Source organism: Pieris brassicae, chromosome 6, assembly GCF_905147105.1.
Source record: "Pieris brassicae chromosome 6, ilPieBrab1.1, whole genome shotgun sequence".
Classification (NCBI taxonomy): Eukaryota; Metazoa; Arthropoda; class Insecta; order Lepidoptera; family Pieridae; genus Pieris; species Pieris brassicae.
In genome coordinates, this window is record NC_059670.1 from 5,249,348 (window position 1) to 5,277,169 (window position 27,822).

At 33.0% G+C, this 27,822-nt stretch overlaps 4 protein-coding genes and 1 long non-coding RNA gene across 8 annotated transcripts; 1 reads left to right on the plus strand and 4 right to left on the minus strand.

The window, feature by feature from the left end:
• Positions 1 to 200: 200 nt before the first annotated feature.
• Positions 201 to 1,830, minus strand: LOC123711319. The gene is made up of 5 exons (XR_006753938.1): positions 1,774 to 1,830; positions 1,362 to 1,485; positions 1,154 to 1,251; positions 956 to 1,030; positions 201 to 269 (listed from the first exon to the last, which is right to left on the minus strand). It is a non-coding gene; the product is annotated as an uncharacterized LOC123711319 (long non-coding RNA).
• A 1,478-nt stretch (positions 1,831 to 3,308) lies between these two features.
• Positions 3,309 to 8,434, minus strand: LOC123711316 (apoptotic chromatin condensation inducer in the nucleus-like). 2 transcript variants are annotated; one of them, XM_045663836.1, is made up of 7 exons: positions 8,296 to 8,434; positions 6,498 to 8,215; positions 5,900 to 6,107; positions 5,451 to 5,595; positions 4,748 to 4,860; positions 3,965 to 4,059; positions 3,309 to 3,738 (listed from the first exon to the last, which is right to left on the minus strand). In XM_045663836.1, exons 2-6 carry the CDS (start codon positions 8,210 to 8,212, stop codon positions 3,970 to 3,972), a joined length of 2,271 nt encoding a protein of 756 aa, XP_045519792.1. In that variant the 5' UTR covers positions 8,213 to 8,215; positions 8,296 to 8,434; the 3' UTR covers positions 3,309 to 3,738; positions 3,965 to 3,969. The 2 variants fall into 2 exon arrangements, with proteins under 2 accessions (XP_045519792.1, XP_045519791.1); XM_045663835.1 differs by having other exon boundaries at positions 3,309 to 4,059.
• A 325-nt stretch (positions 8,435 to 8,759) lies between these two features.
• Positions 8,760 to 11,534, plus strand: LOC123711066 (cyclin-Y-like protein 1). Of its 2 annotated transcripts, none has more exons than XM_045663469.1 (2): positions 8,760 to 9,086; positions 9,183 to 11,534. In XM_045663469.1, the coding sequence occupies exon 2, from the start codon at positions 9,314 to 9,316 to the stop codon at positions 10,322 to 10,324; it is 1,011 nt and encodes a 336-aa protein (XP_045519425.1). In that variant the 5' UTR covers positions 8,760 to 9,086; positions 9,183 to 9,313; the 3' UTR covers positions 10,325 to 11,534. The 2 variants fall into 2 exon arrangements, with proteins under 2 accessions (XP_045519425.1, XP_045519426.1); XM_045663470.1 differs by having other exon boundaries at positions 9,187 to 11,534.
• Positions 11,466 to 12,473, minus strand: LOC123711067. The gene is made up of 3 exons (XM_045663471.1): positions 12,045 to 12,473; positions 11,711 to 11,971; positions 11,466 to 11,637 (listed from the first exon to the last, which is right to left on the minus strand). The coding sequence occupies exons 1-3, from the start codon at positions 12,301 to 12,303 to the stop codon at positions 11,468 to 11,470; spliced, it is 690 nt and encodes a 229-aa protein (XP_045519427.1). The 5' UTR covers positions 12,304 to 12,473; the 3' UTR covers positions 11,466 to 11,467.
• Positions 12,474 to 13,768: 1,295 nt separating this feature from the next.
• LOC123711440 (C-1-tetrahydrofolate synthase, cytoplasmic) lies at positions 13,769 to 27,757 on the minus strand. 2 transcript variants are annotated; one of them, XM_045664033.1, is made up of 15 exons: positions 27,608 to 27,757; positions 25,464 to 25,662; positions 22,286 to 22,422; positions 21,448 to 21,682; positions 21,148 to 21,259; positions 19,814 to 20,039; positions 19,139 to 19,312; positions 18,622 to 18,787; positions 18,106 to 18,409; positions 17,405 to 17,622; positions 15,893 to 16,103; positions 15,443 to 15,591; positions 14,639 to 14,742; positions 14,274 to 14,559; positions 13,769 to 14,049 (listed from the first exon to the last, which is right to left on the minus strand). In XM_045664033.1, exons 1-15 carry the CDS (start codon positions 27,655 to 27,657, stop codon positions 13,807 to 13,809), a joined length of 2,814 nt encoding a protein of 937 aa, XP_045519989.1. In that variant the 5' UTR covers positions 27,658 to 27,757; the 3' UTR covers positions 13,769 to 13,806. The 2 variants fall into 2 exon arrangements, with proteins under 2 accessions (XP_045519989.1, XP_045519990.1); XM_045664034.1 differs by lacking the exon at positions 27,608 to 27,757 and adding an exon at positions 25,936 to 26,057.
• Between the last annotated feature and the right edge of the window lie 65 nt (positions 27,758 to 27,822).

Sequence of the window (27,822 nt, forward strand, 5' to 3'; positions counted from 1 at the left end):
AAGTTTGTTATGAGAGAGCTGGAAACCCTGAAACAAGTATTTTTTACTTAAAAGGGTTCCCAAATCTTACACATTGTAATGCATGCATATGTACTTTAAATTAATAAACACATTTTTATTATATTTATTATGTATGAAACTTTCTTCCGATTCCGATCAATAAGTAGGTTTTTTATTAATATATGTTTAACAGGTAACTTTTAGCATGTTGCTTACCGTGTTTCGATATTGTAGAGAGTATACTTGGCTGTTGTTGAATAACGATAAACCTGTAAAACAATAATCATCTAATAGATACAGACCAAAAAACTCTTATTGAATTATATTCTTTTACAACTCTTTACTAATAGTTTAATGCTAGAAGGAGAATTTTGTAAACATATTTTTGTGTATTATATTTATCGAAGAAGGCAACTGCTCTCAACGTTCAAGTTACAGATATACGAATAATGGTATAGATACAAATCAGCAGAGTAATAAAGAGTTTATACAATATCTAATCCGTTGTATTTATGGGAAACATTTTTTGCCCACGAATGCCTTCCAGCCATTCTTAAAATGGTTATCATTTTAATTATACATTTGTTTTATTAAGCATATTTATATTATCTAAATAGAGTATCATTATCACAAATTTATTGTAAAATATAATCATTGATAAGTGATAACAGTTATTTTGTAAAACCACGAATCTTTTTCAGCTCAATATTTATTTATATAAAAATATGTATTTGTGCTTGTGTTATACAACGCTGAATTAATCATGATAACTATTTCAAATTTTGGTTTGAGCAAAACATTTACAATTCCCATAAATTTATATATATCATAGAATACAAATTAAAAAATCAAGAATTATATACTGACGGTTAAATGGATAAAGTTTTCATTTTGAAATTATCAGCCACAAACTTGTCTTTCTTATAAAATACTGTAAAATTAAAATGACACTTACAGATTCAACTTCACTTGGTGCCAGAATGTAATTTCTATCCGCTGATAATATTGGATTATTGGTGTTTAAAAAACCCTGAAAAATATTTGAACAACAAAATATTAATGGAGCCTCTGAAATCGAAGTATAAAACCCAGTTTCGTACACACATAAAACAAATAACTAGAAATATATGGTAAAACTTCTAATTAAGCTTACCATAAGTTCTCCAGGAACGAGTACTCGGCGTTGCAGCGTTGGTACGTCAAAGAGATAAATACCGGACTCTCCTGGCACGGTAAATGTGAATTCCGTATCTACGGAGTATCATTACACACATTTTTAATAAGGATTTCATCTAGCTCACCACTGATGTTTTCGAATTATTGTTAAATAGCAATAGATTTTTTTTGATCAAATAGCTTACCTGATATCCATCTTCCAGTGAATCCTCGTTGGGAGAAAGAGCCAGAGACAAAGTCCTCAAGCGTGAACGGGTTTTGCGCTGCTGCAAGTCCCAGCAACGCCACCCATATATACAACGTGCCAGTCTATCAAATAAATATATTTTGTTAAAATCAGCACGTAGCTTGGTTGTTAGCAAGATTTTAACAGGTCTACATCGAATCGTGCAAACTTTCGTGCCGGGACTTAGAGTAACCCTGGGCTTAGGTTCGACAAAGAGCCTTCGTTATTCAGTATAATTTCAAATCTGTGAATTGTAATGTCATCGTTCCAAAACTATTGCATAATAGAACAATTTCGTCGACTATTAATTTTCTATTGTATAAAAATGAGCCTGCGCTTTGTGTGTTTATTAATATTTAGGTCATACATACCATTGTGATGCACTTGTTGACGGCTTTCTATCGTCAACAGGACTGCTTAACTATCAGTAATATTTTCTTATCGGATAAGCAGTATCTTTAAAATAAATTATAGTAGCCATATAATAAAACCTTGTCTCAAAGAATGACGATTAGATATATTTTATGGATACAAAAATGTTAATTTTTGTCATGCCTGTTACATTGTGTGGAGATGCATTTTTAACTTTTCTACCTACACCAATAAAATTGTATTTCGAGGCTATAGCTATATACAGTCAAAATCTGTTATAACAACATCGAAGGGACTACTCATATTTGGTCGTAAAACCCGATAGTAGTAACAGCCGATGACGTTGTTATTAAATACCTAATACTTTGAGCCCCCGGGACCTTTGATTTTGGTCAATATAACCGGTAGGTTGTAAGCCTAACCTAAGCGATGTCGAAAATTATTTTGACTGTATTTATATAGGCCAGAGGAATGCCTTGCAGTATTGAAAAACTTTAACAATTACGAGATAATATTTAAATGTAAAGAAAACCGTCTAAGCCACTTTTGTATTTATTTAAAGTTCTAAAACAACGTCTATACAAGAAATAAAATTAAAAATAGGACACCACAAATTTTACACACATACACATCATTTATTTTAGAACATAAGCATCCTAGCAAGGGAAAAAATTAAACAAGCAACCTCAAAATAACTGAAACCTCATTAAGGGCATGATAATCCACGTAACATATACATATAAATAAGTTATATAAAAAAAACTAGGTCTATCAAGTCACGTCGGAGTTTTAGAGTTTCTAACTTGAAATTGTCCAAACGAGCCTCGTACGTTTGCAATAGACCACGCAAGTGTATACGATTGCTAAGGTTTCTAAGGAAACGTTTTTGAACTGATTCAATGACAATTGTGCATTTTAAAATATGGTGACCAGATAACAGTAACATATTTTAAAATACTACGGACAAGTAAAGAGTTACTGTACTTTGAACGCTTGTAAAAGATGAAGAGAACCTAGCATTCTATTAGTTTTAGGGCCATACCTCACCGAGATGCCATGGCGACGGGGCCAGCGACGTCGCCAACTAGTTCGTATTGAGATGTATGCCGGATAACTTACTGGGCCACCGACTGGCGAGGTCACCGAGTACCAGCGTAGGCAGAGTCGATCGCTCTGCATGCGGCGACTGGTGACGCTGGATACCTGGCGACGTTACGCTGGTAATAATATAATAGCAACGCAGTCATTTCCACGTCAATTTCTGACTGTCGAGACAGAACTGAATGCATTGGCGACTCAGTCACGCCAGACGTCGCCATAGCATCTCGGTGAAGTATGGCCCATATTGGCAACTGTTAGCGTGTGTTCAATTAAATTCAGGTTTTGATCTTAATATAAAACAGCTTTGTCATGACGCTTATTAAACAAATACACGTGTGAAGAAATATTGCTTCGTAAAATACTTTGTAAGAAATTTCAAAATATATTCTGATTGCGATTTTTGCAATACATTTTTAAATAAATAAAACAAACATTCTCACAGGAAACATTTATTGAACAATTACTCGTATAATGTTACACATTTCATACAAATAAATCTTCTCCCTACAAAAAAGTTAAAACTGTTCTAATTGTTCCACTCCAGACTTATTCCTTCTACATCTATCTCGATTCCGTCGATTCATCCAAAAATTCTTGATATTTCATTTTTGCTGTTTTAACCAGATTCAAGTAAGCCTTGCATTGGTGACCACGCAGAAAATTTATTATTGCCGTCACAACTCGCTCCATAGCTTTGTATGAGTACAAAACATGCAACAGCTGTTTTGTTTCATAACGTTTGTTTAATATCGTCGACGTATTAAACAATCTGCTTTAAATCCAAGAGCTGCAGAATAAAAGCACATGATGCATCTTCCGCAGCCTCCGATTGGCGCCTTAAGATTTCCTCCAAGCGAGCCTTTCTATAACATTTCGTTAAATTAAATCATCATTCTCTTGCGTCTTCACGTGTCAACCTAATCTAAATTCTTCTATTAATAAAAACTTATTAACCTGAAAATAAATGTTAAAGCAATATTGTAAGAAAATGTGTCGGGTTATATGTGTGGTTACTGTATCAAGGTATGCAGATGCATGTATGTGTGTGTGTGTGTGTGTTTACATGTGTGTATGTCTGTACAGACGGACCATGCTTAATGTCTGCGAGGCGGACGCCGAGATTCGTGCATTCGTCGCTCGTATTCAGCCATGTGCTGCCGTCGCTGCTCCTCTTTTATTGCGATCTGAAATATTATAAATTATTACTTTACCTGCCTGGATTCCTAGAAATAAATGTACTCATTTAAAGTCACAAAGATCGAAGTAACGTTGCTAAAACCCTTTCTAAACAAAAGTTTAATAAGTTATCGTATGGATATTTTGATACTTATTTTATTAATTTTAAATATATATGCGCTACAAAACACTTTTTACGGTTTATCTGACTAAGTAATCTATAACAAATGTGGAAACCAAATTAACAGAGAAATAATGAAATCTAGACACAAACTAAAACATACAAATTTTATAGTAAAGTTTTTTTTTACACATTTAACTATTTTTAACATTACTTAATTATTCATGTTTAATAAATCATAGTTACAATGAGAGAAGACTTTAAAGAGTAAAAATAAATTATCAATGCACTGTAAAAAAAATCAGTGCCACTACAACCTTTTTAGGTCTAGGACTCAAATTTCAGTATCTGTTTCACTATCATTTGTCAATCTAATAGGCAAGTGATCAGCCTCCTGCCTGACACACGCCTTCGACTTTTTGGGTCTAAGACAAAGTTTCCTCACGATGTTTTCTTCACCGTTCGAGCGAATGTTAAATCCGCATTTAGACAGGAAGTCCATAGGTGCACAGTCAACACGCTGAAGCCACTAGGCCAACACTGCTGCTGTACTGTATTAAATTAAATATAGTTACCGTTTCAGCAGAGAGTGGAAGCCAATATATGCAAGGAGTGGTCTTAGTTTTTCTGAACAAGTCATCTAAAAGTTTTGCAGGCGCTTCTTCTTCCTTCTTTTTAAATTTCCGCGCTGTTTGAGGACAATTTCAAGATCTTTATATTTATTTGATATATTACTAAAGTAAATAAAAATTATATACTAAATTACTTGGCCTAATCAACAAAATACTAAAATTCATCAAAATTTGCCTTGTTGGCTCTATGGTCTAATATTCAATTCAAATTTAGTAATATTGTTTGTTACCATATTCTAACATCAATCAAACTTAAATCTTGTTTTGAGAAGCTATAAGACCTCAAACAAGATAAGTTTTTGATATGACATACAAATTAATCACCGCAATAACTATACATATACAAAAAATGAAAGTAAGTCCAATTCAGGACATTCACTGTGCAAATCCAGAGAAAATGCATAAACAGACTGTAATGAAATTCGGTACAGAGATCTACTACTGTCTATGATAAAATCTATAACCTTATTTTGTAACAACACTTAAGTTTGGTAACTCAAAGCCTCAAAGCATTTTATTAAATTGTACCACCATTCACAATAGTAGAACGAAGGTACTATAGTAGAATATGCAATGTATACTGATTTTATATGGGCAAAGCCATAAGTAGCCACCAGGAACAAAAACAATCAAAATGTCATCTTACCTGGTTCAGGGCTTCTTTCAGGTGACCGATGTCTCCGTTTATCTATTGGTCTCTCTTCTCTGGGGTGTTTTTCTTTCTCTTTAATCTTTTCGTTCTTCCCTAAGTCCCACTCCCGCATAGCTGCCTTCCTCTCCCATGGTCTGTCCTATAAAAAAAATTAGTACTGAGTAAAACAATCAATGATAACCCTAATATGTAAGTTTAGATATGTGACTTAGTCAAAAATAATCCCATGGCACTACAACCCTATTCGGCTATATTATATGTCCGCAGATTGTATCTGGTTCGTCATTCATCTTCCTTAAATGACAAGTAGGTTATATATTTATTGTTTGTATTTATGACTTACTAAAGTAGACAACCTGTAGGTTAGTTAACCTTCATGCTTAATAATACTTTCTGTGTATCCTAGAATTTTATATCTGATCTTAATTAAGTAAATAACTTACTGTTTCACCCTTTTCTCTTTTCATGTCTTGCTCCCGAAGCCAATCTTCAACAGTTCCAGGAATGGTAGAGGCCTGAGCATTATTCTTATCTTCATTTGCTTTAGCCTTATCAAAATCTTCTTGTGTTGAGAAGTCCACTTGCAAGGACTTAGGATTAGATACAGGCCAAGTCACTCCGTGCAATGCATGTCTTGTTTCAACAGCTTGTCTGCAAAATCTTATTTATGAATAATCTACAAATATTTTAAATGTCACAGTATGTCTGCCTTTTACAATTTCACACTTGCTATGCCTATATTTTGTACCACATGTACAAAGTTGTGGGAAAAAGCTAGTTATATTATACTCATTATAATACATCTTAAGGCATACGGCAATATTTCTGTCCTCTTGAAGACTTTTAAAAAGAATTTACAATTTATTTTCTTTAACCAATACACACTCATGAGTATGTGCTACTTCTAACTACTAAATAATAATAATATCATATTCTGCTTAATATTAACTTAAAGAAGAAAATAAATAAATAACATTTTAAGTGACATGTAACTGATGCAAAGTTATTACATAAATGATTTAAATATTAAGGTAAACTTACTCTTCATTTTCATAAATAACAAAGCACTTTGATTTAATCTTATCAATCCAAAAGCCATTCTCAATAATTCTTCCTGTCCTTTGCAATAAATTCTTCAATTGTGGTAAAGTAAAAGGTCTGACCAGATTGGTTATATAAAGAATATTTGATTGTTGGTGTCTTGGTGGACTTGGTGGCTTTGCAATAATACTATCATTTTCTTTTACAATTGAAATTTTTCTTGATGAACCTATTTGTGTATCACAACTTCTTACGTTTTCCTTGTCTTTTTCATCAACGTCTTTCTTGTGATTAACATTATCTGTATTGTCAATGATTATTTTTGGCAACACTGGTCTTTCAATTTTTTCTGTGACTTCAATTCTTTTATGTTTTCTCTCTTCAATGACTTCCTCAAATTCAGTAGGCTTGACATCTGGTATTATTTCTTTAAGAACATCAGTTGAAATTGTTATAGACTTTTGAGATTGTAATTTTACTGGTCGAGAACCCCACCGCCTCTTTCTGTTAATAACAAGTGGGGCAGATTGTCCATTAGTTACATCTTCTGTTGGTTTTGCTGCTTCAACCTCCATTTTTATTTCTTCTTTTGAAGAGACTGTATTTGTCTCAGAATTGTCAATTTTGATCTCCACTTTCTTGCTGGATTCTAATTTTTCTTCATAGCTATTCTCTACAACATCATTTTTACTATCAGAAGTAAGAACCTCAGAAGGAGACTCTTTTTGTTCTGAAACCTCATTTTCAGCTTCATTTATACTTACCTTACTAGAATTTTGGGAAGTTTCTGCATCCTTTTGCATTATACCCGGATTGTTTGAGTCATCTTCCTGAGGTTCCTTTAATTCTGAAGATTCACACCTTATTTCTTCAGCATGCAATTCCAGAACCTCGGATCGTTCCAATGAAGGGCTTCTTTTTCCTTCTGGACTTTTTGTCTCACTTATAACTGCCTCCTCTTGATCTGGTTTTGGTGATGCAACAGTTGTGTCAGCATCAGATGTTTGATCCTGAACTTGTTTTTCATCAATTCCTGCATTCATACCTTCTTCATTATTGTCTTTAGAAACAACTTCTTCTTTAACTTCATCATTTGTAGTAGACATGGGAGTTTCATCAAGTATGCATTCTTTGGATTCCTGAGCCTCAGTACTCTGACTGATTTCAGAGCTGGATTTTGTTGGTTGAACTTCAGACTCTGTTTCCATTTCATCTCCTTGTCCTTCAACATTTTTATCTGCAGATTCTAACATTTCTGCGGTAGATTTACGCGTTCGATATTTAGGTTTCTTTTTTTCATCGTCATCGACACTTGGGGTATCACTAGAGCTTGTGGCTCGCGAATGCTTCCTTTTACTGCGAGGGGATCTATCAACACGTTCTGGCGTAGAGGGAGGGCGTGTGAGACAAATCTTTAATTTTTTAATTTCACCGCTATCGCTAGTAGTATCTGCCGCCTTCACATGCCAAACTTGCTCTTGTGTCTGTTCTGGACTTTCCTCTTTCGTAACAGCTTGAATAATCTCCGGTAAGGGTTCAGAAACAATAGAAATTTCCGTTGGCACTGTTTCTTCTGCAGATTCATTATCAGAAGAAGAAGATTGTTTTCTCCGCCTGCTTCTAGTACGCCTTAATTTTTCTGGTTTATCTTTCTCTTTTTTCTCGGGTGAGGTCTTTGCTTTCTTGCCAGCCCCTTTTTCACTTCTGCGACGCATTGTCTAAAACGATAAATACTTCTATTAAAATAATTCGTTTCAGAATATGATCAAGAATAGTCAGAATATTAAAACAATCTTACAGCAAAGTGTAAGCAAATAACCAAACAAACACGACTCCACGCCCGATTATATACAGAACAAAACTTCAAAGCTATTCGCTAATTGCAAAACAGCGGCGAGCGGCCATATTGATTTTTGTCTTTATGAAAATTAGACTATGTACCATAGAATAAAATACTCTGACGCTATGTAGTATATACACAACACTTATTAATTCATTACGTACTTTTCTCTACGGAAATTGGAAGTATATGTAGTGTACAATACTTAAATTATCATGAACAACACAATTATTTTAGTTGATAATTGATATTATTATAATATAACATACACAGAATCGAGTATACAAAAAATTGTTCCAATAGAATATTATCTAGATTGAAACTACAGAAATGGGCTTCTTTAACTATCTGTGCCTATATTATACGACCAGCATGACCCTATGAATATAATACGCTTTTGTGGCGGCGCGCGATAGACACTGACAGTTAACGCTACCCTATCAGAGTGTGTACCACAAGAATCACAGGCACGTTAGCACGATTATTATGTTTGTGCTACTTTTTACTCAACATTTCTTTAACTACAATTTTCATAGCCTGCTTCTTAGACTTCTTTCCTCTTTGATTTACTTTCATATCAAACTTGACATTTTAATTAATGACAATTAACCAAACAATAATTAACGTTATCTGCGGAGTGTGGGCTGCATTTTATTTTTACATATATTTAATAACTTTTATGTACCTATTTTGGTATGTACAACTTGAATAAAATTAATCGATTTATCTAATTTTTACACAATGTTAAGGTGAGACTTATTATTTTATATTTTGTTATACACACGAACTAAAATTCAAATTATGTGATATAACAAATCGTATTTATCATAAACCTTTTGTTTCAGATAGTATTCACCTTTTATGTCATAGTACAGTGTTACTGTTTGTTTCTAGATGTTTGGTATCATTATCAGAATGATAATGCATAAAATATTACTCTAATAGGCATACCTGCAGTTTTTCATAAGTAACTAACATGGGTAACCAAAATAGTTGCTGTTGTTATCGTAGCCCATCACCTATCCGCAAAGATATTGTGAAACTAGAGGATTATCTTCCAGAAGGTGAAGTTAGTTCAAATAATATACAGCATATCAGTGAAAGGGAGCCAGATGATGGTGATATTGATCCTTCTCAAGATCCTATTGCTGGTACTATTTTTATGGAGAGATCAAAAGCTTCTATTGAAAATGGTATCACAAGAAAAAGAAGCCAACATCAAATTGCAGAAAATAAGATGAAAAAAAGCAGTTCCTGTTCTACAATTTATTTAGATGATAGCACTGTTTCACAGCCTAACTTAAAAAATACTGTCAAATGTGTTGCTCTTGCTATCTACTACCATATAAAAAACAGAACATCTGAACGTAGGTTAGATATATTTGATGAAAAGTTGCATCCTTTAAGCAAGGATGGGGTCAGTGATGATTATGATAGGTATAATCCTGAACATAAACAAATTTATAAATTTGTACGAACTCTGTTTAATGCTGCACAACTAACAGCTGAATGTGCTATTATTACATTGGTTTATTTAGAGAGATTGCTGATATGTGCTGAGCTGGATATAGCTCCATCAAACTGGAAAAGAATAGTATTGGGAGCAATCCTACTTGCTAGTAAGGTGTGGGATGATCAAGCAGTCTGGAATGTTGATTACTGCCAAATTCTAAAAGATATCACAGTGGAGGATATGAATGAGTTAGAGAGGCAATTCTTAGAAATGCTTCAGTTTAATATAAATGTACCTTCTAGCGTATATGCAAAGTATTATTTTGACCTCCGAACATTAGCTGAAGCCAATGACTTGGCATTTCCTAGTGAGCCTCTTAGTAAAGAAAGAGCTCAAAAATTGGAAGCAATGTCTAGAGTAATGGAAGACAAAATTTCGGCAGAAATAGTTAAGAATGGTTTAAAGAAATGGTCAAGTTTAGACAATGTCAATTCTGGTGCTGGAGTAAGGCGCAGCGTTGCCATACTTTCATAAGTTAAAAATTTTACTATTTTGGATTTTCAAAATGTATATATTTTAATATTGCACCAGTTTATAATTCAAAATTGTGTAAAACATTAATGCTTTTATACATCTTGAGATTGGCTATTTTAATTTATAGCAATCATCAAAGAAGACAAGTTGGTAAAGTACTTTTAGACTTCAATTCTTAAATATTATTTTATAATGAGACAGCCAATAGTTAGGGATTAATGATCTGATCTCTTCATATTTGAGTCATGAAATGTTAATTATATTAATTCTTAGAATGAAAGACTTGTAAATTGTGGTCCAATATATTTTGTATTATATCCATAAACTACAGTAACTTCTTTCTTTTTCTTTAATATGCTTCCAGTTGCTTTTAATTATTTTTAAGAAGCACTAAAGATAGATTGCTTCCAAAGCTATTTTGCTTAGTATATTTAAGATATTGTCTAGAATGTGAAATTTGTCTTGACTGAACTAAAGTTTTGTGATTGTGGTATAAATGTATTAGTCACTTCTTTTAAAAATATTCTAATATTGCATTTAGATTGGAAGTAGAATGTGTATGAATCATGCCAAATTATTTTATAATCTAATACAATTAAGTACGCTTAATAATTAAGGGACATTAAGCAGTTACTATGTTACTTATGTTGGCAATAACTATATTTTATCTGTACAATATAGTATAGGAATTGATTTATATTATTAATACCTACAGTTTTATTCCATATGTAATTCAGAATCCATAATTATTGTATCTTATTAAGAGGAATAAACATTTTATATGAGACTTTCAACATGATCTTTATTTGGCTAAAACTATTATCAAAGCTTACTAAAAACTTAAGATTATAGCAAATGTTTGCACTTTATCAGCCTGTATCTACTTTGTACACAATATTTGTTAAAACAAGATATGAATAAGAATTTATCTGTAATAATATTAGCACACATTTTTGCCCTGCAATTTGCTATTTTCAAAAAAATAAATTAAATAATTGAAACAATAACTTTATATAAAAACAAATATGTATTATCAGTCATCTCTTAGGTTAGTTCTATAATAACATTCATATTATACTCTTTAGATTGTGATGAAGGTCATTTATATTGCAGGCAGAGCTTGGTAAATAATAACAATATTAACTATGCTAAAGGTTTTAGGTCTTTTAAATAAGAACTGTAGTTTTCTAGTATATCAACTACATCACTCTTTTTGTGTATTTCTTCATCATATTCAGGGCCTACAGACCATAAAGTCTCCAAATCATAAACTTTCCGAGTTTTGTCTGAAAATATGTGTAATGCAATATTACCTGTAAAGAAATATTAAAAATTATATTAACTTAATAAATGTATGGGAAGGAAAGTAGAAAGAAATAATTGTACCTAAATCTAAAGCAATCCACTGATCGGAATCCTTTCCTTCTAAGCGTGGTATATAGTCAGATTTGCTACATTTTCTCTTATATACTTTTCTCACAAATTCGGCTAAAGCCTGAATATGTTTTTTACTTCTAGCTGTCACAATGCAGATGTAATTAACATAATTTATATGTTTGGGAACAGTAGTAACAAATACATCTCTAGAGTTTTCTCTATGCAATAGGTCAACTAAATCTTCAATTTCAAAAACACCATTCTTTCCCCCTGAAATATTTTTTTTTTTAAATTAAATTATAAAGATTAAATATTCTTTGACACCAAAACAATTAAAACTTACTTTCTAAATTAATTCCATCAAATTCGTCACTTAGCAGAGGATATTGACTATTTAAATTAATTTCATCTGCTGTGTGTACAATCAGTGGTGAATTTTTCTCCGTTATTAGTTGATATTTACGGCCAATACCAGGTGAAGTTTTATTAGAAGTATTTCGAGGGTATTTTAAGGCAACACCATTATTAAAATTGAGCTTATGTAAATCCCCAAAACTTTGATGTCTCAAAATTATTTTCAGGCTTCTGATTGTTTTATACATCTCTTTTTGATTGCAGAACGTTACAAAATATTAAAATTTGTTAAATTTTATTGTGGTATATATCAAAATACTATTTACGTAGCATTAGACTGTTATAAAATTTAGCTCGATTGGTATTTGGTACATAATAATTTTGTTTTTTAGAGTTAAGCTTTGTAGTTTGTGGGTTATGTTTTGATTGTCTAATTTCATACATTGACATTAGACATTTAATACACATTATAATATGACATATTCTGTAGGCACAAGAACAACTGTCACGTTAGCGCGGTATATTATTATTTATTCCTAAATCACAAATATAACGGAGTTTTAAATGATCACCCGCTCGAAGTCATTAATTAGCATAGGTTTTTAAGTCCAAGTCTCAATACCAGGGGCTTGTGGCAAAACGTGAGCTAGTTTTACTTCCATACATATCGGTTTGGGTTAGTGAGTACACGACTCAGCAGAACTATCGAAAAGGAAATCCTCTACTGGCAGTCAGGCGGGATGAGAGTTAACCAGGATCGATTTACAGACCTCAAATTTGCGGACGATATTGTCTTATTCACTAAAACAAGTAAGGAACTAGAAACTGAACCTAAAGAATCTTACCTACTCTCACATACGGTTGCCACACACCACAAAAATAAATCCAAAGTATCATGCATGGAAAGAAGCGTACTAAAAATAGGTAAAATAAAAAGTGAAAAATTAGACGAAAACCAACAGTGATTGATGTCTTACATTATGCCCTAAAATAGAAGTGGCAATGGGCGGGGGATAAAGCTAAATACACAGATAAAAGGCGGACTTTAAAGACTACTTATGGAAAGGACCAGGAGGAAGACAGAGTTGAGGGCGCCCCAAAAAAAGGTGGATGGAAGAAATAAATATAGCAATTGGAGAAAGAAAGCCATGGATAGAGTTGGAACAAGCTTTTATCCGTGAAGGGTACTGAAGGTACCTCTTATATAAGATAACAAGAAAAAAAAATATAAAATGCAAAAAATCTAAACTGTAAGGCAAAGCAAATAGGTGATCAGCCTCCTGAGCATGACACACGCTATCGACTTTTTGGATCTGAGACATGTCAGTTTCCTCGCGATGTTTTCCTTCACTGAGCGAATGTTAAACGTGCATATAGACCGAAGTTGATGCATAGCCGGGGATCGAACCTACGATCTCTGAAGTGAGAGTCACACGCTGAAACCACTAGGCCAACACTGCTCTATTTTTACGTTTTAATTTATGTGGTTGTCCTCTTGTAAAACGTTAAGATGCGTGGCGGGGATTGAATTACGCGTTATTGATAACATTATTTTCGACTTTCCAGTATTTTACAGCACATAATGGTAAGTTTTAGGTATAAAGAGTCACTGGTCACGAAACGTTTACTATTGGATACCGAAAACGTTACGGCGCGTTTCATGCTTAGGGCTCAAGAGTCTCCATATTTTTATCTTCAAATAATACACATGTAAACAAGCAAAAAACGATTTATTTCATTTATTCAAATTTTTAGAATAGACCTTCTATATCTCCAGTAGTAGTGTTCAAGTCAATATCATAAATACTGGGGCGAGTGGGCAACCCAGGCATCTTAGATATTTCACCGACCATAGGAACGACGAAGCCAGCTCCCACAGATACAAATATGTCGTTAATCCGTAGAGTGAAGCCAGTTGGCGCTCCTTTGATCGTAGGGTCGCCAGTCAACGAGTTTGACGTTTTAGCCATGCAGATCGGGAATTTGTCATAGCCCTGTAAATTGTTACAGATTACGGAATACAGCTTATATTGGCATAAGAAAAAGTAATTGTTTTGGAACATACATAACATCAACTAACGCTAAATGAACCGTTTTTTAATATTGAGAAAGAAATAATAAATGTTCCAAAAAATCATATCAAATGTATGCAAAAAATGGAGGAATTGTTTACACTTTATTTATTATGTCTAAACGTTAAAATATGCTAGAAATGTACCTTGTCAGTGAACCTCTTAATCTTATCCAATACATCATCAGTGTATTCAATTTTTCCAGCTCCGTACATCTCGAACGCTATCTTCTGTATCTTGTCCTGTATGGACAAATCCAGAGGGTAGAGGTAATTGAAGTTGGAAGGTGTTTCACAGGCCTCGATCACTGCATCAGCTAATTCCAATGCGCCGGCGCCGCCCTTAGCCCAATGATCGCAGATCACTGCTCGGAATGCGCCATTCTTAAGGGCGTACTCTTTCACCAAGTTAAGCTCTGCTTGAGTGTCGTTCCTGACATTTAAACATTTTGTTAAGCTCGATAAAATCAAAAAGATAAATATGAACTAAAATATAATGAATCAATATTTACCCATGTTTGTTGATAGCGATTACAACTGGTACGTTGAATTTTTTCCCGTTGCTTATGTGTTTTCCCAGATTGCAGAGGCCTTTGTTCAAAAGGTCTAAGTTTTCCTAAAAATGTTTTAATAATATTAAAAATCATTCATATAACCGGTAAAGAATTTTTTTGTGCATTGTTGAATTGTTTCACCAGAAATGGTTGAATTGTTTACCAAGTGAGAAAACTATTAATCTAGAGAAAAGTGAATATAGTGTCGCTTTCGAACTCGACAATACTTCTTATCACATCTTCTCAGGTATTTTACGAATAATTTACGAAGTCGAATTACGTCTATTTATTTATCACAATTTGAGCGTACGATAACTTAAAACATTCGAATTTAAGAAAGAAAAGAAAAATGCGTTTTCCGTTATTTATTTGTTTGGCGCGCAGATAATTTATTGACAGCCCAGTAACGTTTTCATAAAATTTTGGCGATCGATCTCTTAAGTGATACTTACAAAATCTACTTTCCAATTTTAAATAGCTTCGAATTCGCACAGATTAAAATATTATTTTAGTCCTTGTTAACAAGAAACCAACTAGCTCATTATGAAATAAAAATAATGTCCAGATGAGATACAATCAACAAAATTTACAGCGGAACGTGCGCGCGCAATACAGGTCACTTAAAAATATTATGCATAAATTATTATTTTTATACACGACAATTATTTATTAGTATGTTAAATGTGTATGTTGTTTTGTTTAATTGCGAAATGATAAAATACAAAACAATAGCTATGTGCAGGAAATTCTAAATATGCTCACTTCCACGTAGACTTGATGCAGGGGCAGACCAGGGCTGACGGTGGGTCCACCTCCGTGCATCTTTAGAGCTCGAACAGTACATACGATTACTGCGCAGTGCGGCTTCTCATCACCAGCCCGGCACTTTATGTCGAAGAACTTCTCCATGCCTTAAAATATTGTATAATTCATAAAAGGAAATTCTTCCTATTTCTTATGAAATATATAACAAATTTCTAACTGTGTGACGGAAAATATGTATAGATATCTGTATATGTATAGTTCTATTATTGGAAAGTTTATAAAAGTCGCAGATATGTGTTATCTCTATGCTCTATGATTTAGGGATATCATAAATAATAATTATTTATGGAAAAAAGAAAATTGTAAGGAGTATTAACGTTACGCAAACGATATTTTTATAAAAACACAAACGTTCTAGATAATTCTTAGTTCAAAAAAATGTCTTACCAATATCAGAACCAAATCCAGCTTCGGTGGCAACAAAACCGTTCTCCTTGACGAGCTTCATGGCGATCTTGTCAGCGACGATGGATGAGCAGCCATGAGCGATGTTGGCGAAGGGACCCGTGTGAACCAGCACTGGGGTACCTTCCAGGGTTTGCATCAGGGTTGGCTGGAAGGCGTCTTTCAGGAGAACCATGAGAGCGCCAGTTACACCCTGAAAGAGTGAGATTGTGGTAAGAATCTATAGAACCTGAAAGAATCTTACATAGGTAAAAAGAACTAAATATGGATCACTAATACAGAAAGTAAATCAATTATATTTATTTCCTACACACAAATATACAGTATTGTCAATTCTCTTAACCTACATAGTAATCATTAAAAATTGATAAGTAGAAAATTCAAACAAATTTAAATAATTAGGTCCTTGTGTACCTTTAATGCTGGCAGTATTGTTAATACTCTGTATTGTTAATACTCTTTGCAGAAGTTAATTTTAAAAGTAAAGCAACACGCAAAAACGTTTGATTAAAAGATTTTTAAAATCCAACACATTGTTGACATACGGGGTTAGACTTAGCGTTCTTTCTATTCATCGTCATACTAAATATCCTAATAATACGTAGTGTCTGACATTTTAAATACCACTTAAGCATGTAACCGAATTGCCGGGTTGGTGCGGTCTACCGTATTTAATTATGTATTTATGGTCTGTCGTATTTAATTAATAACACATGTCAGAAGTGAAACTTCTTTGTAAATTAATTATTACTAAGGTGATCCAATAGGTGATCACGTACCAGTATATGATCAGTCCATATAATTGTATATCTATATTTACACTGTATACGTGCTAATGATATAAATAAATGAAAAATCTGCGTTTACTAGACAAGACGTTATGCGATAGAATTGCCATCTAAAGTTGTAATATGTAACTACTAAACGAATATATCAACCAATAGCGTGTATTTTTCTCGATCTCCCTTACTCTCTATCAATCTTTCTTATTATAGCTGTCTCCCACCTCTCACTCCATGGCTATTTGCTTCATGCTACGTTCGCCCTTTCTCACTCTCTCTCAATCGGTCTCAATCGCTCTCTCCTTTTGCTTCGACAAAAACATTGAACATCTTCGTGACGCTCTCTGGCAGTGTGCCTATGTTCTATTTTAAAAGGAACTTACGTTATATTGGTTGGGAAATACTTCCCTTTTATATTGAACCCTGTTCACCTGGTCCCTACCAGGGGGGGCACGAGGCTCACCTGATGTTAACTCAAGGACTCTCTTAATGCCAGAGGGCTCACGAGTGCGTTGCCAGCCTTTTAAGAGTTAGTACGCTCTTTTTTTGAAGGACTTTAAATCGAATTGGTTTGGATTTACTTCGTCGGGCAGCTGGTTCCGTTTTTGATGTCTTATCTTTATTAAATTATAATATTATATTTATATATATATATCATTGTTACATAACACAGTGTATATAGACAGACATAGACATAGATATATATACTTACAAGATCATCAGCAGTAACTGGGTTGCCGCGTTTATCCAGGGCAACTACCATGTTAGACAGTCGGTCTTTGATGTCTTCAATGTCCTTACCCAAAGCCAGTACAGCCATGATCTCAGAGGCAACGGAGATATCGAAGCTGGTCTCCCGAGTGAATCCTTTTTCAGTTGGTGATTGGCCAATTGTAATCTTTCGAAGGTATCTGTCGTTTAAGTCCACCACTGGAATAATATTTAGAAACAATATAGAGATCGGTTAGAATAACTGAAAAAAATCATGACTCCCATATGTTTAAACTTATTAGATTTTGACATAGTCTCAAATCTGAATCCGTATCCTTAAAGGAAAGATAAAAAGAGTTTTTTGTTATATTTCAATTAACTAAATAGTAATTATTGTATTCCTCAATTTAGTTAAGTTTAGCAGTATTTGGTAAAAATAAAATGTTAGATCTCCGTGTGTAATTTCTTTTTATTAAGGGATATATATTTTGATACATGCACGGTGATATTGCGATGTGACACATACCTATTGGATTTAAAAACTAAGCTACTACTTCCGTACCCTTCGTAGAATAAGATCAATGACACAGACGCTGAAACGTATTTTAATTTTATCTATCACCTTAACAATACAGTTTTACAAAATTGAGGGTAGTACCGAAAATTATTGCTTTTACCCGCAAAAATTAAGAATAAAATTACCTCTGTTCCACATGATTTTAGTTGTGTCAATGTCAAGTCTTGCAAACTTAGTCCTCTCTTCCGGTGTCAATAGGTCAGGGTCTGTCTTGTTAATGCCCAGACGGTTCAACCTTCTTAGTTGAATTGGTGAGAACTTCCTCACTCCTTTAATCTTTGGTACCAATCGGTCATAAAGTGGACCGTCTTTTTGGGTCAATTCGTGGAATATCCTGGCATCCATTTGTGCAGCAAGAAGGTTGTTTGCTGCAGTAACTGCGTGGATGTCGCCAGTGAGATGCAGGTTGAAATCTTCCATCGGGATAACCTAATTCAGTGAGACTTTACTAAGCGGGTTTCAATTGTTGTTTGTGTTAGTCTTAACTGTTTACGTCCAAAAATAGTTAAGTATGCTTAAATTTATACATATTCTTTAAAAAAATTATTAGATGCTTCTTTATTTAAAAATCTCTGGGCTTTTGCTCCAAGCTTGTTATATTTTTCTTTATAATTTTACTCGTATTTACGTATAGTATGTACCTGTGAATAACCACCTCCAGCGGCTCCGCCCTTGACTCCAAATGTGGGACCCTGGCTGGGCTGACGCATGCAGGCGAAGGAGTTACGACCTCTGTGAGCAGTCAGGGCTTGAACCAGACCCAGTAAGGTGGTACTTTTACCCTCACCCAAGGGTGTTGGAGTTATACTGGAAATTATAGCATTGTAGCATTTCAGAAATATGCCAAATCCAATAGACATTGAGACTGTAGATTAAAATAAGTTTTCACCTGTAATATATTTCATATATTTTATAATTTAAATATAATTATAAACATAATTAGCCCATCAACTACACGTACCATCGAATTCCTAAAATATATTATAATCCAAGTAGGCTCTTGGTAAAACTATTGAAAATTTAACATATAGTTTAGAAGATTTCCTTTTCGTCTTATATATATGTGTGTAAAGTCTTCATACTAGATATTTTAAAAACTAAATTTTATAAAGAAGTTTGCATTTAAAAATAATTGTATAATAACAATAAAAATCTTACCCTGCAACAACTATGTACTTGCCACCCCGTTGGTCCTTCAAACGGTCGAGTACTTTGAGGGATATCTTGGCTTTAGTGTTTCCATACTGCGAGATTTCGTTTGGGTACAAGCCTAGTTCGTCAACTAAAATCCCGATGTCCTTTGGTTTTTGCGAACGAGCGATCGCTATGTCGCTGGAATGTAAAAAAATGTAGCATGTATTTTTGGTCTTAATGCCCGGCAACGCACTTGCGTAGCGTCTGGTAATGTGAGTGTTATTGCGGCGGTATCACGGTACCTTTATATTAAAAATCACGGATAGATTTGCGTATTATATTAAACTAATAATTTATATTTATATAAACATACAACTAGTCAAAAAAATATTTAGAATTTACAATACAATTACGGTACGAGCCTTTAATGCCATGTAATTTTATACTTGAAAAATAATACCTTAATAGAAATAAAAGGTTATTTTTTGGCTAGAAGCTGTTTGCACGTATTTATTGAAATTATGTTTTTTATCATTAATGTGTCGTATTTACCGAAATAGCTGCTGTAGTATGTATAGCCGTGATCGTACAGTATCTTATCAAAGTAGATCTTATTAACTCTTAAAATATGGACAGTAGTAAAAGCTTGACTCAATAACATAATAAATATTCAGTTAAATTATATAAAAGCCTTAATACCTTGGCGGTGGTGATTGAATGTTAAGCCGCAAAACTTTAAGCGGCCAAACTGGTGCGATGAGCCGTTCGACATACCGCTGGGCAGCCGTGACTGTGTTACGCATCAACATGGCCACGGTCATTGGCCCAACTCCACCGGGCACGGGCGTTACGTGCGAGGCTACTTGTAGAGCCTCCGCGTACGCTACGTCCCCTACTAGTCGTTGGCCACTGCTCTTTGTTGCATCTGTCAGATAACACCACTTTTTTTTAGCAATCAGGCCTACATAATAATGTGAATCACGCACAAGGGTGCAATTATGAGTCTAAGTACGGAAAATAAGTCCACCAACCATAATGTGGGTCTCAGGTCAGCGTTGGTGTGATTACCAAATCCTCGGTCTGTGTATACAACATATATTAAAACAACGGTAAAAAAATTCAGAATGGTATCGCATGTCATGTAGGAAATGACAACTTAAGCGATAAGAAAATAGCGAAGATCCACACTACGATCATTAAACATCTCATCCTTCAAGAAGAGAGCGTACCAATTCTTAAAACGCTGGCAACTTGGCGCTTGAAAACCTTCTGGCAATGTAAGTGTCCATGGGTGGTATCACTCAGCATCAGAGCCCCGTGCCTGTTTGCCTTCTATTACATAAAAGAAATATCAATAAAAAAATTTAATCTGCAAGTTTTGACTATGAGTTGCTGCCCGAAGTTTCAAAGGTAAAAATATTCCAATATAGTATGTTATGTGAAAAGTATTAATTACCATAAAATTTAAAATAAAATCTCAAATCAATAAAAAAAATAGTTTTCTACATTCTAAGATTTACTATTTTATTTCTTTCCCATAAACTATGATTAATTAATGTTAAAGTACAAAACAAACTCGTATGAATTGGAGACCCAACAATCCAAAGAGATAAAATTAAGAAAAATTATCAATATTAAGTTTATGTTCCGGATTTTTTATTATTTATTTAAAACAAACATTTCAATATTTGATTGTGTACATAATGCATATTTTTTCGAAATGTATAAATTGATAAAAAAATAACTCAACACTGTTATAACTGGCTGCTTACAAACGGCAATAAAATCCGATAAAAATGTTATTCAAATGAAACGCATGTAAAAACCATACCATGTCCTCTGCTCACAAACTCACACTGACGTTTCATTAATCGTAATTCAATAGAGAATATTTTGAAAACAATTCTACTGTGGTAACAAACATTACTAATTATTGTCAAGAACATTTAACAGGAACGATTGTCATATTATTATCTACCAAAAGCCTTGATATTAAACAGTTATTGATTTTTATTATTGATAAAAATATTAACCTGGAATTGGATTGATCCCACAGTCAATAACAACTGCTCCCGGTTTGATCCATGATCCACGAACTAATTCTGGTTTCCCGATACCGACGACTAAAATATCAGCTGTTTTTGTCTTGAAAGAAAATAAATTATTTATTTATTAGATATACTTTATATTTTACGAAGGAAACATAAATTGCGCCTTCCGCAAAAACTGCGATTCCAAAAATTATTCAATAGTAGATACATTGTACTCGAGTTACACAGATTATATTATTTCTTATATTTGAATGGACCTTCGTATTTTAATTATAAAATTACCACTTCATTTAAATTAGCTGTCTTTGAATGGCAAATGGTGACAGTCGCATTCTCCCACTTGAGCAACTCGGATATAGGAGTGCCGACAATTCTGCTACGACCCACAACTACTGCCCGTTTTCCCGATATGGAGACACCAGTGCGTTTGATCAGCTCCACGCAGCCTGCGGGAGTGCAGGGTACGAACCCTGACAGATCTCCTAAAGCTGCCCGTCCTTCGTTCAATGTGTTTAGTCTGTATAAGAAAATGCTATATTTTAACATGTGTTATAAACACCAATTTGGTTTATGAAAATTTAAGTAAAACCTTTTCAAAATTGGTAATTAAAAACGTAAAAATACCTAATTGAATTTTCAACATAGTGATCCAAGCCTGAAATGTGTACTTTTTTACATTCCGAATTTTAGTTTACAGTTCCGAAATTCCATAAATCGAATTTCAAAGCCAGAACTGCTATATCCCATATATATAATCTCTATACAGTGGAATACTAAAAGTATACAAATGTATAAAAGGCCAAAACCAAGTACGCACTCCCATAGATAAAATAGAGTTGGCACCTACTATGGAGCATGTAATAAAGATGATGCTTATTATGGGTCATTGCGATGTTATGCGGCTCAAAGAACTAAAATCGGATATGATTTGAATAAAAGTGTAAAACATATGAAACTTTAATTGCCAACTAAGATGGTGGAGTATATATATATTTATTAGAATTGATTAATCGCATAGTATTAAAACAGATTATAATAGTTACTAGATATTTGTATACCAAATAGTATACAGTATTACCGTCACTCTACTAATTGTAATAAGGACGAAAATGATACTGACCCATCGACATCTTTATGCGGCGAAACAGCATCTGTAATAAGGTGGTTGTCGATGGGGTGAATGGAGTCCAGAGGCATCTGGACGATGATACCGTGAACATCTGGTGATTCGTTCAACTCGCCCAGTCGGATCAGCAACTGTAAAAAAGATTAACTTGATAGAAATAAAAAAAAAACATTTATTTGAATAAAGCACACATACACGTGCAGCAATGCAAAATTATTTAAAAAAAGAATAAAAAATATATTACGAACAACCAAAAAATTCCTAACACCGCCGACTGATATTCCAAAATAAAGCATTTTATCTTAAGAAAAACACTTTTTCAACGGATTAAAGCTGTGTATTATTATTAAAACTTATAATTATTTACATAATTCTAAATTTTATATATACAGATAACACAACTTTCTCTGCAGCTGTGATACTTTTGACATTTAACACCTTTTGTCTTCAGCAGCGTGACCACGGACGCTGAATAGCACGCGATACGTCGGAAAAAAATTAAATATTTTTCTTAATGTGTAAAAGCTATTTTGACAAAAGACATTACTACATTTTATCTTGAAAGAAATTTTAACCTATATTATAATAGAAAATGTATGATTATATCTTTGGTCTATTAAATTGTACTCTGTCTGGATTCACGAGTTACAGAAGAGTTAAAGAAAGTAAACCTATAAGTAGATAACACATAATATAATTAGACATTTGTTGTTTTATGTTGAAAATATATCATTAACGTAACTGTAATAATGGAATTTTTTGCGTTAAAATAAATATATGGAGAGTAAATTGACGTGAGATAACCTCATAATCTGATTTGTTTAATAGTCTGACGTTTGAAACAATAAATTTCAAACGGTTCAAATAGGTATAAACGCTAATAGTGATCAGCTAAACAGTAACGATATCAATAGAATAGTATTAGTTTTTAAATTAATCTACAATTGGCCATACTGAGGTGCGAAAAAATTGTTTTTCGATTTTTATTGTTACATGCCGTGCATGTTTCCCTTAAAATGTTATTTTCTAAATTAAAAACAAAATACATAAGTAATAGGATAAGGACTAATAAAAACGTGGAATGATATTGATAACACAAAAAAACACACTAACAATGTTAATTCAAAGATTCAACATTACGTAATACTCCTTCAAACACTTATGCTAAGTATGTACTTAGTTTAAAAATGAAATCTAGGCTCCAAAAACAGCTCCATTTTATTTCTGTCGTTCTTTACGACTTGTATGTAGTACCCCAAGTAATATTAAAGAGGCGCATGGCTTTCGTCCCCTTATTTTTTTTAAACTGACAATATTACATGCATGATGTAAATGATATTGTCTCAGTTACCAGTCAGTGAATTACATTAAGTTAAGGGCCTCATAGACTAGCGGTCTTATCGTCTTTCACTAATTTCACAAATCATTATGTTTATTAATTTCTGTGGAGATAAAAAGCATGCGCCACCACAATATTGCATGGCAAACTTTAGTTAAGTTACACTTTTGTTAGTTATAGTCTTTGGTAATATTTAAGCGTAATCCAAACAACCATCGTACACTTGAAGACAATATTGAGCGTCATTTATATTTATGAACCCTTAAGAGCCAAGTTTGTATTTGTTAGGGTCGCAACCTCTAATTTTTTGTAAGTTATTAGATTATATTTTAAACCAGTAAAGAGTTATTCAGCTTCAAAAAAAGTGTTTTATTTGAACATCTCCATACAACAATCGCCAACAAACTTAATTCGTGAATCGACAAATTTACCTAGATCTATTATAACGTTTTAAAACAATAATAAAATATATAATTATGTACGCGATGTGGTACAACAGAGCTATCAAGAAAATAACAATGCAATAAATAACGACACTGACAATCACTACAATTGCATTTTAATCGTAAAATTTATCGGGGATAGGTCGAGCTTTACATTTAAGACAGTAGATCGATGCCTTGACCCGTTACTAATATCAATAATATTAAATGATTATTTTATTCCCTACGTGGACCTTGGGCTATTTCTTTATTTATTCGTAATAAAAGAAACGCCTTACATGCGTATTTACAAAAAAAATTGGTACAGCATTGTTCAAAACGATATTTTTTTTATAATGCAATTGATATTAAATGTATGTCGTCAAACGGTTTCTTAAAAAACCTATTTACGCGATTTATGCTTCTAATGCAGAGAACTGTTTGGATATGGATAAGGAATTTTCTAGCAATGTCTACAGAACACTTTAAAAAAAAGTTTCTTTTAAATTGTTATTGCCTTGGGTTATTTTAATAAACGGCTCAAATATTAGAGAGCCTTTCCTGCTTTGAGTCTTTTACCTTTGGAGTAAGAGACTCTTGGGCCGTGGGATTCTAGTACACATGCGCTACTTAAACATATAAGTTGGCGCCTGAAACATAGTAGGTACCGGTGACCGCAGAGCTGGTGCTTTTTTCGCACAACGAAAGAGTACAGCAATACATTATAAATACTATGTAAATTAAGAATATTTTAAATTCAATAAATTTGTGTGTTGGAAATAAATATAATTAAAATATAAAGACTGGTTATATATTACGTATAATTATTACAATGAAGTATAACATCGAAGATTCGTAATGTTAATATAATAATGTTACTTCTTGATATAAAAAATAAGTTATAATACAAATTATGTTGTTACTTGTTACACCTTTTGTATAAATTTACGTAATTTTCTGAACAAACAGTTTAATATTAAAGTCAAGGTCCCCGGGGTCGCCTTCTTATCTTTAGTTTATTTTGACAGATATTACATATGAAATGACGTATGTTTTTGAAAGTGGTGTGATCTGGATTTTCTATTTTTTTATCTATATTTTAAATTGTAAAGTAGGTAGTCATTGAAACTTTTGGATTTCTATATACAACCGGTCTTACAAAATTATCTGGTTATTTTTTTTAATAATGAAGCGATATATCTACGATAGTGATTACTAACAATCAGAACAACATTTTTTTGATCTCTACCCACAAAGTTATAAAATTATCGTGTTGTAATACGAATTCACGATTTCCAAAAATATTGAAATTTTGTGCCTTCCAAACCAAAACCATTTCATAAATATAATTTTGCAGACGCATTCCAATCGTTCCATGAACTAAGGAAATATTTTAAGTTTGTTAAAATACCTCAGACTCCGTGCAGTCTCTTGGAAGTTTGATATGTTCAGCATGAATGCCGATGTTCTCAGCAGCCTTCAGTTTCATCCTGATGTAGACGTTGGAATCTTCCCGACCTCCGACCTGCACGATCGCCAGGCGAGGCTTCAAGCCCGGCACTTTTTTTCGCATCTCCGAAACTTGTTTCCGAAGATCATCTTGAATTGATCTAAAATATTGGTAAAATATATTTCTATAATTACATTTATTAGTTGTACATAAGAAATGAATGAAGAAAAAAAAATAGTCTATATATTTTATCCACTTATATTTTAGTGTTTTTATTATAATGCTTACATAATATTATACTATCTAAAAGGTATGAACACAACTTCTTGTGTTCTTGCCTTTTAGATAGTATAATGTAGATGTATGGTAATAGTTACAAGCTAGAATAGGGCATGCATTTGAAATTTCTTTGTTGACATAATTGATAAATTACCGAGCTATTTCGAGTCCCGATACTACTTGTGCCGCCATTTTGACAAGTTAACTCTGGAGCTATCTACTACTGAATGGACGTGAGCACAGAGATATTAAAGATGTGATAACCTTTTGGCTTTATGACGGATTGTTTACTAATTGTTACAGAACCAACATCTTTCGTATTAAACACAAATTAATTGATGATTATAGATGCTTAAAGGTGGATCCACACAAATGATACCGATTTGAAATAGATAATAGGAATTATAGCCTTTATTTTTTTTAATATATCGTGTATATATTTATATATAAGTGTGTGTACGCTACCCCCTTGGAAATCTGATTTAGACCAGACCAAAGAGACAGTAAAAATCGTCTAGAATCGTCAGTAAAGCAAAGGTCATGTGTACTTTTTCATTTGCGTATGTCTATCTAGGCATCCGCGAGTTACTAACTCACAAGGATTATAATAATACATTCGATTTTTCAAACAATATTTGTTTGAAAAATTGAACTGAAGTTAGAATACTAAGGAAGGTCTAACCGTTTAAACAAACACGAGCAACATACACAATTAAAATATTTATATAATACACACACCCAATTAACGTAATATAAATTTCAAAAATATTACCGTCTACATTCTTCGCAAAACTTTCTAACTGGCAGATTTAGCACAGCGTTAAACTTGATAAAGCAGTTAAAAGCAAAATTCATGTTAAAGCTGAACTGTTATTCAATTCAAACTATATTTATTTACAATTCTATTGTCAAAAGTCGAACTTAGATAAGTAAGTAATTAACATATTTGTTAATGCAACAAGATAACATTTATAAAAAAGGCAATGAATATGATTATTTAACTTACGTAAAAGGATAAACACATTCTTGCGCCTGGTTTTCGTCAATCTTTAATGTAAATAAGTGATTAGCCTTTTATGTCTACTCATACAAAATAAATATTATTTTGAAATCGGTAATCGGGTCCAGAATCTTCAAATAATATGCGTTCAAAAGTGGTTTAAATATAATAGTCATTTAAAATTACCCCAAATTAAGATGCCATAATACTACTCTTAGGATGAAATAATCGTGCTACTTGTGGTCCCGACTTAGGCTATAAAGTCTAAATTCATTACACACATCTCAGTGTTTTACTCTCATACACTTTCATTGATATTATAGTGTATGCTTTACGTGAAATTCCTTAGGGCAAATACGTAATGTAACATTTGTATAAATATAATATATAATATAATTTATTAATTTCTTTTCATTCTACCTACCTATTAGAGAAATCCAACAATCAGGACATAATTAAATTTAAAAAAATAAAATCGAATGAAAAGGTTTTAATGTACAGCTGAAAGAGGCGTATCATTTACCTAAATAACTTTATTTATTGTAAAAATTAAAATTCGGAAATTCCAGATACTATGTATTTAAATTCAACTTATAATACCTTATAACACGTTCACATACGGCCAAAATGGTTTATTTTCTATGTATAATATTAAAAATATATTTGAAATCGTTTAACAGGATGAGTTTTTTATTTAATCCAATTAAAATATACTGTCTGTGTATAATATATTGCCTACCGTTGTACACCCAAACTTAAAATATGTTATGAAAATATATAGAAATTGTGATACAATCTTCAACAAAATATATTATAAAATACTTACACAAGTATATTTTCCAAATCGTCCGATGTCTTCCACATTACGGCCGGCATGTTTACATGTCCAATGCGTCCACTGTGCTTCTGCGATGACCAGTTATTGCTAGCTAATTTGTACGTCGACTCAAACCAGTTTGACTTGATCAAATATCAACATATTTCGTTACGCTTTTGTCTATGTAACGCGATATACCTGTACTAGGTAAAAACTACAATTGT

Excerpts from the sequence above, each read along its gene's own strand:
- LOC123711316 (XM_045663836.1), bottom strand. The coding sequence starts at position 8,212 with ATGCGTCGCAGAAGTGAAAAAGGGGCTGGCAAGAAAGCAAAGACCTCA. Across the intron at positions 5,596-5,899 it reads AAAGAGAAAAGGGTGAAACA|GACAGACCATGGGAGAGGAA; the intron begins GTAAGTTATTTA and ends TTTTTTTTATAG. Across the intron at positions 4,060-4,747 it reads TTCCACTCTCTGCTGAAACG|ATCGCAATAAAAGAGGAGCA; the intron begins GTAACTATATTT and ends ATAATATTTCAG.
- LOC123711066 (XM_045663469.1), top strand. The coding sequence starts at position 9,314 with ATGGGTAACCAAAATAGTTGCTGTTGTTATCGTAGCCCATCACCTATC.
- LOC123711067 (XM_045663471.1), bottom strand. The coding sequence starts at position 12,303 with ATGTATAAAACAATCAGAAGCCTGAAAATAATTTTGAGACATCAAAGT. Across the intron at positions 11,972-12,044 it reads TGATGGAATTAATTTAGAAA|GGGGAAAGAATGGTGTTTTT; the intron begins GTAAGTTTTAAT and ends AAAATATTTCAG. Across the intron at positions 11,638-11,710 it reads GTGGATTGCTTTAGATTTAG|GTAATATTGCATTACACATA; the intron begins GTACAATTATTT and ends ATTTCTTTACAG.
- LOC123711440 (XM_045664033.1), bottom strand. The coding sequence starts at position 27,657 with ATGCCGGCCGTAATGTGGAAGACATCGGACGATTTGGAAAATATACTT. Across the intron at positions 25,663-27,607 it reads GATTTGGAAAATATACTTGT|ATCAATTCAAGATGATCTTC; the intron begins GTAAGTATTTTA and ends CCAATATTTTAG. Across the intron at positions 20,040-21,147 it reads TGGGATCAATCCAATTCCAG|ATGCAACAAAGAGCAGTGGC; the intron begins GTTAATATTTTT and ends GTTATCTGACAG.